The 12,995-nt window shown below is 42.8% G+C and overlaps 1 protein-coding gene across 5 annotated transcripts in view; it reads left to right on the forward strand.

The window, feature by feature from the left end:
• prkg1b (protein kinase cGMP-dependent 1b) overlaps window positions 1–12,995 on the forward strand; it is a 157,200-nt gene that overhangs the window by 109,983 nt on the left and 34,222 nt on the right. For all 5 annotated transcript variants that reach the window (XM_046356763.1, XM_046356764.1, XM_046356761.1 and 2 more), the window contains 3 exons: window positions 1,429–1,492; window positions 9,631–9,708; window positions 10,029–10,123. In XM_046356763.1, the coding sequence (XP_046212719.1) occupies window positions 1,429–1,492; window positions 9,631–9,708; window positions 10,029–10,123 (237 nt within the window). The remainder of the gene's footprint in view (window positions 1–1,428; window positions 1,493–9,630; window positions 9,709–10,028; window positions 10,124–12,995) is intronic.

Consider the following 12,995-nt stretch of genomic DNA (forward strand, 5'->3'; position numbering starts at 1 on the left):
TCTACAACAAACAGCATGATGTCCCTCTCAGACCAATATACTTACTCTCAGTAGACATACACAATACAGTAGATGATGAAATCCCCCTTTTCCTCCAGTCTCCATAATGAAATAGGTCATTGAGGAAGAATGTTGCACCTATCTCTCATGCCAGAGCCCCAGCTGTGCCTTTTACAGGATGTTCTGGACCCGATGATGATATCACATGCAGGGAAAGAGGAAATTGATTTGGATGAAGTTGGCTTTTAGTGGTAAAATAAGATGCCTTTCTCCCCACGCATTGGCGCAGCTACAGCCGACTGGTGCACAGGGGAGGAAGTCTCAAACAATCAATAAAGTCGTTTGACTTTTAATGGCTCGTGTCATGTGATCTCTGAAGATGCACTCAATTTGTAAGAAAATATACCTTTTGTGTCATAATATTTGTGAGGTAGCTTCTGTCCGTGCATCTCTTCAATGTAGAATGTCAAATATCAAACGCATCCATTTCTGAAGGAATAGTTTCCGTGGTAACAAGCAACAATGTTTCGAAGAGACTCGGAAGTTGTCAAACTGCCAGATTGTGTGTGTTTGTTTGTGCCCTCGTATGCATTCCCACATTTTCTTTTGTGTGTGTGTGTGTGTGTGTGTGTGTGTGTGTGTGTGTGTGTGTGTGTGTGTGTGTGTGTGTGTGTGTGTGTGTGTGTGTGTGTGTGTGTGTGTGTGTGTGTGTGTGTGTGTGTGTGTGTGTGTGTGTGTGTGTGTGTGTGTGTGTGTGTGTGTGCCCATGCATGTGACCGCCCACGTGTGAGTGAAGTCTCTCTCGTTGAGGAGAGAGCATGCCAGAGGTATGTAAATATCTTTGAATCTGCCAAGAAAGCCTTCTTGAGCTTCCTGGGAAGGCTTAGTATAATTGGAAGCTGCTCTCAGGCTCAACCTTAAACTAAAACCCTGCCCACATGTGAACATTGAGCTGTGGCTTACGACTGTGGTGATTCTGCACAAACCTCGCCCCACTTCAGACGATGCTGGTCTTAGGGGAGGGTTAAAGCACGTGCGAGAGTTGGTATGCCGCCACAGCTGTGCCTATATACATACGCCTGTGAAATTGATGTACCTGTTTTATCTTCTCTCTCTTTAGTCAGTCATACAGATTCCACTCTTTCATGCAACCTTCTGTGCTGGCTTTTACATGGATTCTGCATACATGCTCTGCTAGTGCATTGGTCTTTTGGATTACTTAAAGAGATAGATAGACAACAGAGGGAGTATTGATGATGAGAACCTCGTGAATAAACCGTATGTATCAGTTGTGACCGATGCTTTGTGAGTCGTAAAGCACCACAGCACCTAGTTCTGTTCACCAGGCCGAGAACAGCATGACCTGTTGGCTTCACCTTCTGGCTGAACTCTTCATAATAGCTAACTCTCACTCCCTCTCCCCAACAGTGTTCCAACATTCCAAGGCCTTTCAGAAGAAATACTCAGCAAGCTAGCCGATGTTATGGAAGAGGTGAGTTTCCAAGGTGTCCTGCTTGAACTTAGCGGTGTTCGTGGCAATGGTGATTTACGTCTATTTCATTGACTGTGTAATTGAGCAATTCTTTTATGAACCACATCATTACATAATGAAGAATTGATGGCCTGGAAAACTCCTAAGGATTATTATACTGTGGATATTCACACTTTAAAATAGGTCTGGAAATGTAACTAAACTGCAATTTGTAGTCATTGCAGTGTTCATACTACTGGCAAGGATTTTCAGGTCTCCTGTCCTGGGCTGACAGAGCCATTTTAATTGATTTGATGTCTCATCTGTAGACAGTAGCTCACCAGACACAACCTGAGGTAAAAACTCACTGACAACCTCTAACCTCTGGTCTGACAACCTCTGGTCTGCAATAATATCTGTGTATAATTAGGAGACCACGTGACATGACCAGGAAGAATATCCAAATTAGACTATAACCAGAGCCCAGATTTACACTATTCCTAGTCAGGTCACATGGTCAGGTCCCTCTGATCAGAATATCAGAATGCTATCAACAGTGTGTCTAGTTTCTTGTTGTTAACTCTAAATGACCTCTTGCCGTAGATCTATGAGTAAGAGGGAACAATTATAGTTGTAATCCCAACCTCAGAGCAGATCGCTAAGCCTCTTACTATTTACTGGCATGCTGATGGTTCCCAAAACTGTGGTAAGTGGTCCTCGGGACCACTCGAGCATCTCAGACATATTACATTAGGTATGCAAAAATGTATCTCTACTGTCTTTCGACCTCCAATTTTTAAGCTAGTTAATTTCAGAACAAGCAAATGAGCTCTCTGATGTTCGTTTTTAATTGGATGACTTGACCTCCAGTATCTTGTTTCCAAAGTTTCCAAAGAACATTTGGTAATGAAAACCACATAAATACAATTACGGCATGCTTTCTCTATCAAAGTCAAATGAAGTATTAGCACAAAAATCACAGGGGGATTTCTTCTTCTTTTTTGTATTTAAAAAAAAAAGTAACCTTTTATGTAACTAGGCAAGTCAATTAAGAACAAATTCTTATTTACAATGACTGCTTACCCCAGCAGAACCCAGACGACACTGGGTCACAATCACAGCCGGATGTGATGCAACCTGGAATCAAGTACATGTCATGGATCAATAGAGGATTGGCTCCATTACGAACACACAGCCTTATTTCTAAACCAACCAATAGAATGTATCTTGCCATGTTTTGTTTGTTAAAGTGTTTTTCATTGGCACCAACTGCTGCTTCTGAGTCACCCTGACTTCCACAGCCCTTAAAGAACCACAAAGGAATTACATGCGAAGGGCAAACACAAGTCTGAGTTATACTTCATATGATGAAACAGTATTTGGGGTTGCAGTCATATCACAATCGTACAATCCACTCCATAGTTCCCGAGGTGTTTCAGATGCATACAACTCGAATGTATATTCTGTTTCTATGTTCAGACACAGAATGCCCTATTGGTTACCAAGACACTATCCCTCTGACTGTCTGAAATAAACCAGTTGAGAGCATTGAGCTCCAAAGGGGGCTGATGATAAATGTGCGGCCATGCAGCGTGGTGGAGTTGGGTTACCCTGTAGGAGTGGGAGCGGGGGCTCTTCCCAGGCATGAAGTGCCCAGGGCAGGCCAACCTCTCCCCTCAGGCTTCCTCTCTGATCCCCCTTCCTCTACAGTAATCCTGCCTGCTCGGTCTCTGCAGATAACCCACGCCTGCTGGCTTACTGCGAATGTGTGTGTATGTGTGCTTGCATGTGTGTGCGGGTGCGATTGGTTAAAGAGTGGACACATCCCCAGAATACGCTAGAATCAATCAGACCTAATGCACCTGCAGAACGATCAAAGAATGGTATTCAGCATGAAACAATACAATGCAGACAATCTCCTTGCCCAGTGTGTTTGTTGTCATGGTGATTTGCCTAGACATGAAAATGTGATTGTAAAAATGGCATATTGGTAATTGCGCAGTTATCAGTCGTTCCTTATTGAACCTCAGCGTTAACACCATCCTCTCTGGATGTGTGCTGTGTTGTGCCTCGAACTACAGTAGTGGTTAGCTTCAGGATATCCCGAAAGAATAGACTGGCATTGTACTAACATCAGGCTCAGAGATGGTATTTACCTTGATTTACACAAGGAAACTCAGTGGTGAAGGTTACAAATGAGAACATTCAGGAACCTCAGGCAAACCCACTTACCAACAACATCTGTGATGCGTGGCATTTCATTGAAGACTCTGAGATGTTTCTCATTACTTGCTGTCACTCATCATTTCAGTCGGAAATATGCAAAGATCTATCTATGTGAATCCAGAGGAGTGTTGTAGCGTGTGTCAGTGCGTGGAGGCAACTAATTCAAGTGGTAATGTTTTCCTCCAAAAGATGTGATGTGGAGGCTTCTTTGTGACATGGGGGCTGGATTATGGAACAAGCTCCTAGAGCCTTGCAGTGTAGGATAAGGAAAATGCTACTGCAGGAGCAGAACACCAAAGGCATGATAACTGGAGAATCTACTTTAGACCACAACTACAGAGGAATCCCCTGGGTGTACAGTGTGGCCAGTGGCTAGTATAATCAGAAGACATGCACACTGGGAAGAGAAACAAACTCATTATGTCACGAGCCATATCAGCTGTAACAGAACAGCAGAGTAGGTCTTGGATTCTCATTCCACATGCAAATAAAAGGAGACTGGGGCACCCAAGTAAGAAAGTAACTGACTCTTGTCAAACGAAAGTGATTGATACGTAAAGTCAAGGAGTAATTGAGTGTTGTGGAGCAGAATGTTCTGTGTTTTGCCAGGGCACCGTTTCATCATGGCACTTCCTCTCTTTTAATGACTTGCCAAATACATCATGAGAAATACCCACTACCTCCACTCCAAGACTACTGTTTGATGTTTAGCCACCATTCACAATGAAAATAAAATCTTAAGATTCTCCTCGTAAGTTATAACTTTTTAAAACTCAACACGTGAATTACTTCTCAACTCATCTTTGAAAGTGCGACTCAAAAGTTGGCGGGATGTTTTAAGCAGTTTGCACTAGTTTTATATTTATATTTATACGAGTCTATCTATCTAAATGTCCCTTTTTCAGGACCCTGTCTTTCAAAGATAATTAGTTAAAATCCAAATAGCTTCACAGGTCTTCATTGTAAAGGGTTTAAACACGGTTTCTCATGCTTGTTCAATGAACCATAAACAATCAATGAACATGCACCTGTGGAACGGTCGTTAAGACACTAACAGCTTACAGACTGTAGGCAATTAAGGTCACAGTTATGAAAACTTAGGACACTAAAGAGGCCTTTCTACTGACTCACCAAAAGAAAAATACCAAAAGAAAGATGCCCAGGGTCCCTGCTTATCTGCGTGAATGTGCATTAGGCATACTGCAATGAGACATGAGGACTACAGATGTGGCCAGGAACGTCCTCGCAGTGGAAGACCACGTGTAACAACACCTGCACAGGATCGGTAAATCCGAACATCACACCTGCGGGACAGGTACAGGATGGCAACAACAACATCCCAAGTTACACCAGGAACGCACAATTCCTCCATCAGTGCTCAGACTGTCCGCAATAGGCTGAGAGAGGCTGGACTGAGGGCTTGTAGGCCTGTTGTAAGGCAGGTCCTCACCAGAAATCACCGGCAACAACGTCGATCTGTGGGCACAAACCCACCATCGCTGGACCAGACAGAACTGGCAAAAAGTGCTATTCACTGACGAGTCACGGTTTTGTCTCACCAGGGGTGATGGTCGTACTGCTCGTTCTGTGCATGATTTTCTGCGAGACAGGAATGTCAGTGTTCTGCTATGGCCAGCGAAGAGCCCGGATCTCAATCCCATTGAGCAAGTCTGGGACCTGTTGGATCGGAGGGAGAGGGCTAGGGCCATTCCCCCCAGAAATGTCCGGGAACTTGCAGGTGCCTTGGTGGAAGAGTGGGGTAACATCTCACAGCAAGAACTGCCAAATCTGATGCAGTCCATGATGAGGAGATGCACTGCAGTACTTAATGCAGCTGGTGGCCACACCAGATACTGACTGTAACTTTTGATTTTGACCCCCCCTTTGTTCAGGGACACATTATTCCGTTTCTGTTACTCACATGTCTGTGGAACATGTTCAGTTTATGTCTCAGTTGTTGAATCTTGTTATGTTCATACAAATATTTGCACATGTTAAGGTTGCTGAAAATAAATGCAGTTGACAGCGAGAGGACGTTTCTTTTTTTGCTGAGTTTACTACTCATTGGAATGCCCATTCCTTAGCAGAAACCGCTCTAGACACAGGGGGTTTATTTCAATTTGGGAGAAAGAAAAACAAAGTCTGGGTCAGCCCAAAAAGTAATGTTCCCTTTAAATTAGCTATTGATTTTTGTTCTTCTCCGTCTTCATGGATTTTTTTCCCATGCAGTTTCAATGAAATTCTGTTGCCATTTTCTTCCAAGCCTAAAAATATACTCAAGCAGAGAAATAAACTAGAAAGCGCTGTTGAAAGACAGTTCCCCTTTGTCACTGCTGATGACTGATCCTCTCGACCTACTCTAACTGGTAAATAAATACTGACTAGGATAAACTCTCTTTACTCTAAAAAATAAATTTGTGAGCTGTGTTTGTTTAACATCGTTTACTGTACAGTCATTCCAGAGCTGGAGAAACATATAGTATACACAGTACCATGGTGCCTGGTATGAAGAAACATATAGTATACACAGTACCATGGTGCCTGGTATTTAGGAACATATAGTATACACAGTACCATGGTGCCTGGTATGAAGAAACATATAGTATACACAGTACCATGGTGCCTGGTATGAAGAAACATATAGTGTACACAATACCATGGTGCCTGGTATGTAGGAACATATATTATACACAGTACCATGGTGCCTGGTATGTAGGAACATATATTATACACAGTACCATGGTGCCTGGTATGAAGAAACATATAGTATACACAGTACCATGGTGCCTGGTATGTAGGAACATATAGTATACACAGTACCATGGTGCCTGGTATGAAGAAACATATAGTATACACAGTACCATGGTGCCTGGTATGAAGAAACATATAGTGTACACAATACCATGGTGCCTGGTATGTAGGAACATATATTATACACAGTACCATGGTGCCTGGTATGAAGAAACATATAGCATACACAGTACCATGGTGCCTGGTATGAAGAAACATATAGTGTACACAATACCATGGTGCCTGGTATGAAGAAACATATAGTATACACAGTACCATGGTGCCTGGTATGAAGAAACATATAGTATACACAGTACCATGGTGCCTGGTATGAAGAAACATATAGTATACACAGTACCATGGTGCCTGGTATGAAGAAACATATAGTATACACAGTACCATGGTGCCTGGTATGAAGAAACATATAGTGTACACAATACCATGGTGCCTGGTATGAAGAAACATATAGTATACACAGTACCATGGTGCCTGGTATGAAGAAACATATAGTATACACAGTACCATGGTGCCTGGTATGAAGAAACATATAGCATACACAGTACCATGGTGCCTGGTATGAAGAAACATATAGCATACACAGTACCATGGTGCCTGGTATGAAGAAACTGTACAGTATCAAGAATGTTAACAATGCAGATATGAATCATGGTGGTATCAAACCCCCCTGAATCATACGATGGATGTGTGTCCAAGCAGGCAGCAGTTGAATTGGGAGTAAGAGGTTTATTTTTAATTCCAGACATCTGGGCTTGGTCAGCTAGGGGAGTGGGCGGCCATTCCCCGTTCCCACACTGTTCTGTTCTGGCCCATACAGAGCAGAGCATGTCAATAGTTCACTGTTTTCCATCTGATGTGTGAGGGTAATTAAGCAGCTACAGATGTAGAATCAACATTTGATCGCACTGTTGCAGGAGAACTTTCTTGCATTGCAGGAAATGTAAAACTTGTGGTGTATTTGAGGTTTAAGAAGGCTTGTGAAAGTCCATTAATCCACACAATAATTCACATTTCCTTTTGCTGTGGGATTATTGTCCTGCTTTAGCAAACTGGCTCAAATTAAGATGCTACACCTGTATCACCGATCGATAGGTGGCAGACGGGTCACATGCTAAACTAAAGAGGAATGAAAAAGGAATGTTACCATAACCTGTCAATCATCATTGAATACAAACGATTGGAAATAATGCAATCTATTTATTATTTACATAAATTATTTTATGCATAGTGATGATACATAAACTACAGGCCATGATTTCCCCTTGATAAACCTGCCAATTATACCAAGGAATCTCATTTCCGATTTATGACCCTTCCCTTCACTCCGTCTTTATTGAAATGGTTCTGCTGTCTATTTTAAATGAATATGGAGGCTTCGAGCTCAAGTTGATCTCTTTCTTCTTGATGCATGAAAAGTCAAAGTTATTGCTTATTACCAATCCATAAAAACCTGCTATTATCTACTCTTAACCTCAGACCTATTTATCTATCATGGCTAATGTACTTTTATTTGAACACAATCATCCCTACTGTGTTTCATTATACCTTCCACCAAAGTCTGCTTAATCTAGTGCTACCTGTATAGGAGCTCAGTTCACTTCCTGCCACAACCGAACAGTGGGAAAAGAGTAGCTAAGCCATGTCTGGAGTCCTATAGCCTGAGGGACCTGACTCTGAGCTGTTGCTGTGTGCTTTTCTTCCTCCCCGGCCTACACAGAGGTGTAATGAGTTCGCACTCCGGAAATATATTGCATAAAGCTTACTTCATTATTCATTACTTTCTTCTTTCTTTCTTTTTTAACTGCGTCATGGATCGATCACGCAGACGTTTCGCCTTTACAGCCTTCTTCAGTATCTAGGTACAATTTATTTTCATTCAAAACAGCATTTGTAAAGAAATACAGTTGAGCAGCAGGTGCTTCTAATCAGGGTGGCCACTCATCGGCCAATCAGGGACGTGGCTTTTCTGGTCTACTTGTATACAAATTAGTCGCGAAGAGATACAGGAACATAGGGTAGGGGAGCGGTGCACGAAGGCCAACTCACAAATCAATCGGCGCAGGTGTTCACTCATCTAAATACCTCACATCAATTCATGAGAGAGCCCCCACAATGTACATCAGACAATGCCCATTCATAAATATGTGGGGCCAACTCATAAACGTTATGCAACATGTGATATGGACAGTGTTCTTATAACAGTCTAAATGTGGCTTATAGGATGGAGGTGAAATCTATTCTCCTTTCAAACCGTGTGGAGATACAGAATGTAATGTATATATCCACATGGCTTCTCTTTGGAGTCATTTGTTGTCATAGTTACCTCCCCTAAGTGGTGGGTATACTTTTTCAATCAAGACGCAACGCAATTCATTCATAGACTGTTCTACTGTTCTATGAAGCGTCTCGCAGCTGGCGAGGTGAAATATTGACGTCTAAGAGCAGATTTACGTTCTCCAAGATGTACTTTCAAGGTGCGAGATTAAAATAACCCAAATGAAATGTCCGGAAGGGAACTCTGAGGGTAGTCCCTGATTGGTCCTTTAGAACTGCTCAGTGATACACAATAGTACCCGTCAGGGGGAGAATGAATGACAACATAAATGATATGTTAACAGAACATGAAATGAAAAGACTCCTAGTTGATTTTACTTATCACCCAGCAGTAGATGTTAAAATGTCTCTCCTTCGTCCTTCTTCATCTGAACACATCTGAGCAGAGGGAAGGAGGGGGGTAATGATCGGAAACATGTCACTGCTTGAAAGGGAAACACTTCACATGGGAGCCCTGCTGCCAAGGTCTGATGTGAAGCAGCAGCAGCCCTATATCTCTGTTTCAGTCCCAGTCTGATAAATGCAGGCTGTTTCATTCAGAAAAAAGAGAATGTATCATTTTTAACATCACAAACTGATATTGTTGTCATTCTTGTCTTATTTGGTCTTGTTTGTCAGCACATGGTCTGTGTACACAGTGAATTGATTTTCCTAACTGCTATTCTGCATTGGGGCAACTGGTGGTGATTCAATATGGTAGTTGGTTGCCTGACAGAGGCCTGTCCTCAGCCAGTCCTCTTCGTCCAGTTCAGGGTCGGTGCTGAGTGACACTTCTCTTCCTCTCCTTACAGACGCACTACGGGGACGGGGAGTACATCGTCAGACAAGGAGCCAGAGGGGACACCTTCTTCATCATCAGCAAGGGGAAGGTGAGGGAGGACACCATCAACATCATGTAGACCAACCATTCAATTTTATGAAGAGAGGTGCATGTATTAATGGCAGAGGTGCATGGCGTCAGTGGGGCTAGCCAAGGAATGTCTGCTATGGGGATTACAGTAGAGGTTAGTTCAATGTCATTAAGAGGTGATCTTATCCTCCTGAGGGTATATGCTCAATTTGTGATGGAACTCCCTGCCGTTAAATCGGAATTGTTGCTATTTTAAGCTGTCTTTCCCCTTCCGTGTGGGTTTCGGAATGAGGCCCCTCTATTAAAGCATTGAATGACTGCTGATCTCTTTTCTGACAGGTTAATGTCACCAGGGAGGATTTGCCCAATGACATGCCTGTGTACCTGCGAGCCCTGGGCAAAGGAGACTGGTTTGGGGAGAAAGCCCTGCAGGGGTATGTTGATTTATTTCTGAAAAGGCCATAAAGATTTTTCAATACTGAGTGAAACCTACTTCTTTCCAATCTCCTCCAGATATAGTATGTAAGTGATTGGAATATGGAATACCGGTATACCACACCCCACTCTGCACATTCAGTCCAAGATCACTTCATCGGGACCAAGTGGAAGGTAGAGAGTAAAAGAGAGATAGAGGGAGAGTTTGAGAAAGAGGGTTCGGATAAGAGTGAAGAGGTGATCAGGCCACCACACTGTGTGTCTATCATAGTGAAGAGCCCCACCATGTCTGAACAGTCACCAGCCTCTCTCAGATCACACTTAAGGGAAAGTCACCCCAAAGTTCAGCTTTTCACATATTACAATTCCCCCGCTGTTGCATATTGTTAACCTGTTAGAGGCCATGGAGGGAGGCACTATTGCTGAAGAGATTGTATTGTGGAAGAGAGGTCGTATGGAAAAAGTCAGATCAGTTGATCAAGTGGTGTGTATTATGAAGTACTGCATCACATTTGATGTAAAGTTATGCAAGTATCATCAAATCAAGATCAAATGTATTTATATAGCCCTTCGTACATCAGCTGATATCTCAAAGTGCTGTACAGAAACCCAGCCTAAAACCCCAAACAGCAAGCAATGCAGGTGTTGAAGCACGTTAGCTAGGAAAAACTCCCTAGAAAGGCCAAAACCTAGGAAGAAACCTAGAGAGTAACCAGGCTATGAGGGGTGGCCAGTCCTCTTCTGGCAGAACATGGCCCAGATGTTCAAATGTTCATAAATGACAAGCATGGTCAAATAATAGGCCAGGGACAGGTAGCATGTCCGGTGAACAGGTCAGGATTCCATAGCCGCAGGCAGAACAGTTGAAACTGGAGCAGCAGCACGGCCAGGTGGACTGGGGACAGCAAGGAGTCATCATGCCAGGTAGTCCTGAGGCATGGTCCTAGGGCTCAGCTCCTCCGAAAGAGAGAAAGAGAAAATTAGAGAGAGCATACTTAAATAAATAAATTCACACAGGACACCGGATAAGACAGAAGTACTCCGACACATAAACTACTGCAGCATAAATACTGGAGGCTGAGAAGGAGGGGTCAGGAGACAATGTGGCCCCATCCGATGATACCCCCGGACAGGGCCAAACAGGAAGGATATAACCCCACCCACTAGAGGGATATCTTCAACCACCAACTTACCATTCTGAGACAAGGCCGAGTATAGCCCACAAAGATCTCCACCACGGCACAACACAAGGGGGGCGCCAACCCAGACAGGAAGATCACATCAGTGACTCAACCCACTGAAGTGACGCACCCCTGCTAGGGACGACATGAAGAGCACCAGATATGTTCATCAAAAGAGAGATCAGGGTCCAGAGTAACACAGAGGTCCTTCACAGTTTTATTTGAGACGACTGTACAACCATTAAGATTAATTGTCAGATTCAAAACAGAAGATCTCTTTGTTTCTTGGGATCTAGAATAAGCATCTCTGTTTTGTCCGAGTTTAAAAGTAGAAAGTTTGCAGCCATCCACTTCCTTATGTCTGAAACACAGGCTTCTAGCAAGGGCAATTTTGGGGCTTCACCATGTTTCATTGAAATGTACAGCTGTGTGTCATCCGCATAGCAGTGAAAGTTAACATTATGTTTTCGAATGACATCCCCAAGAGGTAAAATATATATTCAAAACAATAGTGGTCCTAAAACGGACCCTCGAGGAACACCGAAATTTACAGTTGATTTGTCAGAGGACAAACCATTCACAGAGACAAACTGATATATTTCCAACAGATAAGATCTAAACCAGGCCAGAACTTGTCCGTGTAGACCAATTTGGGTTTCCAATCTCTCCAAAAGAATGTGGTGATTGATGGTATCAAAAGCAGCACTAAGGTCTAGGAGCACGAGGACAGATGCAGAGCCTCGGTCTGTTGCCATTTACCACCTTCACAAGTGCAGTCTCAGTGCTTTGATGGGGTCTAAATCCAGACTGAAGCCATTTCGTATACATTGTTTATCTTCAGGAAGGCAGTGAGTTGCTGCACAATAGCCTTTTCTAAAAAATTTGAGAGGAATTGGAAGATTCAATATAAGCCGATAGCCAAGCACAGGAAGCAGCTCTTTCAGTAGTTTAGTTGGAATAGGGTCTAGTATGCAGCTTGAATGTTTAGAGGCCATGACTATTTTCATCATTGTGTCAATAAAACACTTAAGTGTCTCTCTTGATCCTAGGTCCTGGCAGAGTTGTGCAGACTCAGGACAACTGGGCTTTGAAGGAATTTGCAGATTTAAAGAGGAATCTGTAATTTGCTTTCTAATAATCATGTTCTTTTCCTCAAAGAAGTTCATGAATTTATTACTGCTGAAGTGAAAGCCATCCTCACTTGTGGAATGCTGATGTTTAGTTAGCTTTGCGACAGTATCAAAAATCAATTTCAGATTGTTCTTATTTTTCTCAATTAAGTTGGAAAAATAGGATGATCGAGCAGCAGTAAGGGCTCTTCGATACTGCACGGTACTGTCTTTCCAAGCTAGTCGGAAGACTTCCAGTTTGGTGTGGCGCCATTTCCGTTCCATTTTTCTGGAAGCTTGCTTCAGAGCTCGGGTATTTTCTGTATACCAGGGAGCTAGTTTCTTATGAGAATTTTTTTAAATTTTTAGGTTAAATTGAGTTCCTCAGTTTGGTGGTTAACCTATTTTTGTCCTCTGACGTCCTTGGGTAGGCTGAGGGAGTCTGGAAGGGCATCAAGGAATCTTTGTGTTGTCTGTGAATTTATAGCACGACTTTTGATGCTCCTTGGTTGGGGTCTGAGCAGATTATTTGTTGCAATTGCAAACGTAATAAAATGGTGGTCCTATATTCCAGGATTATG

The sequence above is a fragment of the Oncorhynchus gorbuscha genome, linkage group LG07 (assembly GCF_021184085.1).
Source record: "Oncorhynchus gorbuscha isolate QuinsamMale2020 ecotype Even-year linkage group LG07, OgorEven_v1.0, whole genome shotgun sequence".
Classification (NCBI taxonomy): Eukaryota; Metazoa; Chordata; class Actinopteri; order Salmoniformes; family Salmonidae; genus Oncorhynchus; species Oncorhynchus gorbuscha.